The sequence below is a fragment of the Hemicordylus capensis genome, chromosome 5 (genome assembly GCF_027244095.1).
Source record: "Hemicordylus capensis ecotype Gifberg chromosome 5, rHemCap1.1.pri, whole genome shotgun sequence".
Taxonomy (NCBI): Eukaryota; Metazoa; Chordata; class Lepidosauria; order Squamata; family Cordylidae; genus Hemicordylus; species Hemicordylus capensis.
Window position 1 is genome coordinate 134,133,631 of NC_069661.1, and position 6,254 is coordinate 134,139,884.

The 6,254-nt window shown below is 49.2% G+C and overlaps 1 protein-coding gene across 4 annotated transcripts; it reads left to right on the forward strand.

Annotated features, from left to right (window-relative positions):
- Positions 1-201: 201 nt before the first annotated feature.
- Positions 202-6,224, forward strand: LOC128327577 (uncharacterized). 4 transcript variants are annotated; one of them, XR_008308687.1, is made up of 7 exons: positions 202-332; positions 782-805; positions 1,486-1,514; positions 2,694-3,152; positions 3,333-3,653; positions 3,735-3,965; positions 4,920-5,241. XR_008308687.1 is itself a non-coding variant. In XM_053256503.1 (5 exons), the coding sequence occupies exons 1-5, from the start codon at positions 301-303 to the stop codon at positions 3,521-3,523; spliced, it is 735 nt and encodes a 244-aa protein (XP_053112478.1). In that variant the 5' UTR covers positions 202-300; the 3' UTR covers positions 3,524-4,890. The 4 variants fall into 4 exon arrangements, 1 of the variants encoding a protein (XP_053112478.1); XR_008308686.1 differs by lacking the exon at positions 4,920-5,241 and adding an exon at positions 6,110-6,224 and having other exon boundaries at positions 3,333-3,965; XR_008308685.1 differs by having other exon boundaries at positions 3,333-3,965.
- The last annotated feature ends 30 nt before the right edge of the window (positions 6,225-6,254 follow it).

A 6,254-nucleotide genomic window follows, 5' to 3' on the forward strand; every position in this document is an offset into this window, starting at 1 on the left:
AAGTGACATGTGGGGAGCAGGGAGGGCAGGACTGGGATGACTCGCCCCTGGTGCTCTGACACTTTGAGCTGCACCCCCAAGACAGTGTTTGGATTCAAACCAGAGCCAGCATGACCAGTAACAGTAACTTGTGACTTCACAGTCAGCCACAGAATTCTGCCATCATGGTTCCCCTTGGAAACCTGCGAAGATTCTGCAGCAGGCTCACTTGGCAGCGTTTTAGATTAGCTGAAGCATCTTCGATGAATTGGCTGTCTTCGGCTGTCAGTTTATTAGCAGCTTATCAGCTTAGTTGTCAAGATGGGTGGCTGTTGGTCATGTGTGGCCTGTAGGTAAGTCTCTGGCATGGTGGGTGAAGCCAAATCTAATGGTGGTGTGGACTTGGTTTTTAAAGATGCCCTTCCGTTGTTTTAGCCTGTCTGGGCAGAGAACTGAAGCCCAGCCTGCTGTGTTCACACGTGTTTGTGCTCCCTGTGGGAACTGCAGTGGTCACAAGTTCACCACCACTATTCACACCACACAGCTTCTCCTTAAAATGCAGGTGGCCCTCGAAGGTCACCTGCTTGGCTGATTTCCACTGTGTTTCTTAAGCTTGGAGGTCCTAGACTTGGAAGTCAAGCTGTATCACTCAGGAGCTACTGGCTGGCTCCTGTGGGCCCACTTGGGGGGTTATGGGGAAATCCTGCCCACCAGTTGAAGCTGACTTCAAAAGCTGCCCCCCACCACCCCCATGTTATTTCCAAGAACATGCCTAACCTTTTCTTCTTTCATGTTCCCATAGGTCTCACCCAGAGGCAGAACCAAAGTGAGTTGCTCGCTTCTCTACCCTTGACTCCTCTTAATGCTTTTGGCTCTGGTGTGGCCAGCTGAAGGGATCGGGGGGGGGGAGTGATGAGGGGGAGGTGTTCAGACATAGCCCAAACCCAGGTGTGGCATATATTGCCTCATCAAGGTGAGCCCATCTCCTTTCCATGTTCAGAATGCCAGTAATTGGCTGCTGAATCAAATGCCAATTTCATCAACTGTCCCCTTTAAACCTTTGGCAGGCTGCCTCCCTCCTATTTAGAACACAAAACAGCATGTATGTGTCCCTTTGGGGGGGACCTTTTAAAAAGTGGGGAAACTACACTGGAGAGGGGTGGGAAAGCTGGCCTCATGACTGTGAACTACGAGAGCAGGCCCACCCCCCGCCTGGCCACAACCAGTCAATCCTCAATGAAAAATACTCTGAGCAAAATGCAGTGAGTGACATTCAATGGCAATTACATTCACTGCTCCCAACTATGGAATAATCCAAAATTAGCAGGGCCAGCTAGAAGGATTAGGGGAGAGGACATACTTGGCTGCATTTGAATTAAAATTAGAGGGAGGGCACATACTAGTAATACCCCTAATAATACTAGTAATACCCCTAGTATTACTGGGGGAGGAGACCCTCTCTTTCCTGTGATTTGCTACTAAGAATATTTCTCCTTATCTCTGCAGGGATGAAGATGAAGAGGGGGCACTGACAGGTAAGTGGATGATGAGAGTGCCTAGTTCTCCTCAGGGCTCCCCAGCCCCCCAGGGAAAGCCTCCTTGGAGAACTGTTTCTCTTAGACAATGGAGAGAGATGGGCAGACATCCATCTGATGGATGGATAGCAGGAGGGCAGGTTCAGCCACCTCTATCCTTTGCTGTTGATGCAGCCGAAAGTGTTAGAGGAGACGGGGGGGGGGCTCTGTGAGTCACATCTAGCTATCCTCCATTCAAGGAGGAGATGGGGAAAGGGCTGTGGCAGCAGGCAGGTAGGTTTGTTCATTCTCCTTTAGAGGTTGTGCACTTTTGAAAAAGTCCTGCGAGAACCCTTTGCCCACACCCAGCCCCAAAACATCCTCTGGGTCTTTTTCTCCCTGCCTTCAAGAAGAGGAAGGTAATTATTTCCAAAGTATCTCATTTTTTGACAATTACATGGGTCAAGATGGAATTGGAGGATCACCTGAAAACAAGGGCAACATTTCCTGGCCATTGTGCTCTGAGCTTGGTCCAAAGAGACTCTTTCTTTCTCCGACAACAGTTTTCTACCTCTAGGAGCCAGGCCCGCATTCCTGAGATCACAGCTATGCTTCCTGCTTATGGCATCCAGGCAGATTTTCAAGACCCCCAACCCACTAGGCCAAGAGGCTGTAACTGGGGGTTGGTTCGTGAACCAGAGATAGTCCATGTCAACCATCAGCTCCCATTCTGCTCAAAGGAGAAGCTTCTTTCCTCACACAGAAGGGAGAGCCCATAGCCCAGTAGTGGAACAATTGCTTTGCATGCACAAGGTCTCCTGTTGAGACTTCATCATCTTCTGTTAAAGGATCTTAGCTAGCTAGGAAAAGGCCTCTGCCCAAGAGTGGCTGCCAGCCAGAGTAGGGCAAAGAGAGCCAAGAGTATGACTTGGTAGAAGGCAGCTGCACTTGTATGTACAGCAGACAGAGCCTGGCCATTGCATTCCCTTCTGAAGTGTACTTGGTGAGGGCTGTCTTGCCAGTCAGTGCTATGCAATGTACTCCTCTTCATTCCTTGCTTGGTTCCTTGGGTGGCCCACCTCACCCACAATCCCAGGCTACTTCCCAGCTGGCTAACCTAGGCAGAAAAGGGAGGCCATTTCTATCAGGCCTACAAGCCACAATCATTTCCTGATTCCTGCTTTATTTCCTCTCTTTCAGATCATCCCAGAAACCCAACCCATGTTGCACCATTTTCTGGGGGACTCCCCAGTGTTTTGGGGGACACTCTGGGGAAAGAGCTCATTGAGGAATCCTCCTTGCCAGAACCCCTTCCAGCACTTCACATCACCAATGACATCCTGGAGGAAGAGCTCACTGAGGAACCCTCCGTGCCAGAACCTCTTCCAGCACCTCGCATCACCAACGACATCCTGGAGGAAGAGCTCATTGAGGAAACCTCAGTGCCAGAACCCCTTCCAACACCTTGCATCACCAATGACCTACTGGGGAAAGTGCTCATTGAGGTTACCTCAGTGCCAGGTCCTTCCATCCTCACAGACACTCCAAAGGAAGCAGCTTCTGTGTCAGAGCCCTTACTAGAGCCTTCCATTGCTTATAGTTATCTTCAGAAAGAAGTAGAACTCTTCAAAGGGTTACAGCATGACTATGTCCAGCAGCGTAAGTATTGCGACACCTCAGAAACCTTTTGCATATACACCCCGCACAAAGATCAGCTGCAGTTTTGATACCCAGCCCAGATGATGGACTAAGCCCTAACACTGCCCTTTTTGCAAGTCACCAGCACTCAGCCTGGTCAGCACATACAACATTTGTTGCTTTTTGTTCTCTTTGTTGCAGAAAGGTTTGCTGCATTTCCCAACAGTTCCCTCGTTCTCTCCGGGCCATCAACCTGCAAATTGGACACATGCAGACAAGGCTCATCCGCAGTGAAGTTAGGCTGCAGTGGTGGGAAAGGGAAGGTATGTTCACAGCATGCCCCTGAAATTGCTGCTGGGCTAAGAACGGCTCTTTTGTTTATTTCATGTTGAAATAAGTCTGCATCTAAGGTTTCGGGGGGAGGCCTGTGAGTGGGTTGTCAGTGCTTGCTGAAGTGTTCCTTCGTTTTCTGTCTTTCATGTGTCCAAGTTCCAGTGCCTGTAATCCAAGCAGCTTCTCAGAGTGAGCAGTGAGGGCAAGTGATGGTGGGTGTGGTAGGATGTCAGCCTTTGCAGCTGACCTCCTGCTTCTTCTCTCTTGCAGATGTTCCTGCAGGCCCTGCTGCACTTCTCCAGCCCTCTGGGTCTGATTCATCATTGTCCTCTGCCTCCCTTGAGGTTGCCTCCATCCCACCCTCCACCCCCACCTCTTCCCTCCTCCTGCATCCCTCTCCACCTCCTCCTCCTTCCCCACCTCCTCTGGAGCCGGACCTCAGCAATGTGAAAGAAACTCTGCAGAGTTTGGTAGAGATGCAGGTCCATCAGCTGCGTGACCGTAAGTCTCACAGAGGCAGCACTCCATAACCTCTACCTTTTCCATCCTCATTGTGATTTTACAATCTAAAAAACTTAGTCTAAAAACAGAGGCAGGGATACAATAGAAGAAGTAGAGGGAAGCTGAGGTGGGGGCGAGATGTGTATGTATTTCAGCTGCACCTCCTTAGGACCAGGGAGACCCAGGTTTGAATTCTCATCCAGTCATGAAACTCTCTGGGTGACGTTGGGCCAGTCACTTGTCCCACAGCCTAACTTACCTCTTAGGGTTATTGTGAGGAAAAAATAACCACGTATAAACCTCCCTGAGCTGCTTGAGGAAGAGCAGAATATGAATGCTAAAAGGAAAACAAATACCAGCCCTTTTGAGTTTAAGCTGAGATGAAACAGGAAACCAAGGAGGATGATATACAATTGTGCATATTGCAAATCCTCCTTATAGTGTCATCAATGTACATGGGCAAAAGTTCCCTGCCACCAGGAGCATACAGTCTAAAGTTTGGCTTTGGAGAGAGAAGTGAGGAAGAGGAGGAATGGGAGAGGAAAGCATAAGGGTCATTCAATTCAAGCCGATGGAGCTGCCTTTACTGAGGCATTACGCCAAAGGCTGCGCAGTGGAGGCGGGTTTTCAGGTATCATTGGAGGGATAGGAGAGAGACGAGGGGCCACATCTGAGTGGCTGTTCCAGACCCAAGGGTCAGCGAGAGGGAAGAGAAAGAGTTGTTTTAGAGAGCAGGAGACCTTCAGGTGGCTCCTGAAGACAGAGAAGCTGGAAGAGCAAAAATCAACCTGACGAGGTGTAAGTTCACCATGGGGCTGGGTACATAGCCATGGAGGGTTTTCAAGACAGAGAGGAGGAGTCTGTGCTGGGCATGGAAGGGGACTAGAAGTCCGTGCAGGGACTGACATGGTGGAGGACAGGTCCCTTCACCCTGTTTGTTTTCTCTCCTTCAAGGCCAAAGAGACCTCCGCAGCTGCCAGGAATGCTTACAAAGCTTCAAGGCACTGAGGGGACAGTTGAGGTGGCTAAGGAGCAGACTGGCCAGGGTGGAAGCCACTATGGGGATTGTGGTTCCTCCAATGGAGCTGGACGTTGCTGAGGAAGAAGGGGAAGGCAAATTAAAAGAGACAACTGTGCTACTATTTACATAAGTAGCAATAAAATGCTGTGTATATAATTTTTAAAAATTAAATATTTGTTTTAATAGGATGTAGAGATAGAACAGCAATAAAACTAGCATATTTATTGTTTAAAAAAATAAAATGTTTTATTTTAAAGAAAATACATTTGTCTTGCTTTGAATATTCTTTGGGTAGAGTTGGGTAAAAAGGTATTTGGGTCAAACTCAGCTACAGAAAAGATTTTCTTGGCCAGTCCACTCAGGGCCAAGAGATGTTTGAGAGGTTCAAGATGTAGCTCAAGATAGACAGTTCCTTGCCAGGAGGCTCATACAGAGCTTGTCTGCCCCAACATGTATGGCTAGGAGGCTGGATTTTGGCCCTGAAGAGAGATCTGCCCTGTTGGAAGAGGATGGAATGGTGATGCGGAAGAGGAAGCTTGATTCAGGGCAGGGCTGCACAACTCCAGCCCTCCAGCTGCTGTTTGGCTACAGTACCCATCAACCCTGACTATTGGCTACTGCGACTACTGGGGACTATGGGAGCTGTAATCAAACAACAGCTGGAAGGCCCAAGTTCGAGGCCAAATGTTATTCTCCAGCCCTCTTATTTTCCACCAAGAGCCAAAGCAGCAGCTGGAGGCTTAGATCCAGGCGGAGTCAAACTGAGTGACTGATTTGGCCCTGGGGGAACAGCTAGGAGGTGGCACCTCCATTTCCTTTACAGGAAGAAAAGCCGTGGGGGTGGCTCTCTGTAGAGCATGACAGGAAAGAACCAAAAAAGGCGGCCTCCATATCAGGCCACCTCACAGGAACTTCCAGCCTTGCTTGTACTCTGGCAGAAGAACCCAAGGAGACCACCTTTATATCATGAGAGCTCTGTATCAGACCTCCACCCAGGGCAATCCATCCCTGCTGATACTTCAGGGAAAGAGAATGAAGAGGCCCCCTACATAGCAGGCCTCCTCCCAAATGCAGGATCAGCAATGAGATTAGACCTTTAGCCTCCAGGCTGTTTTTCTGCCAGAGAAGAGAGAAGAAGGAAAGCCTGAAAGAGAGCACTTGTCACTGCAGATGTTAGATTTGATATGACAATGAAATAAGACAGCAATGCAGGGACCACTGCATTAGCTACACAACTCAGTGGTCGAATGCCTGTCCTTGACCATCTC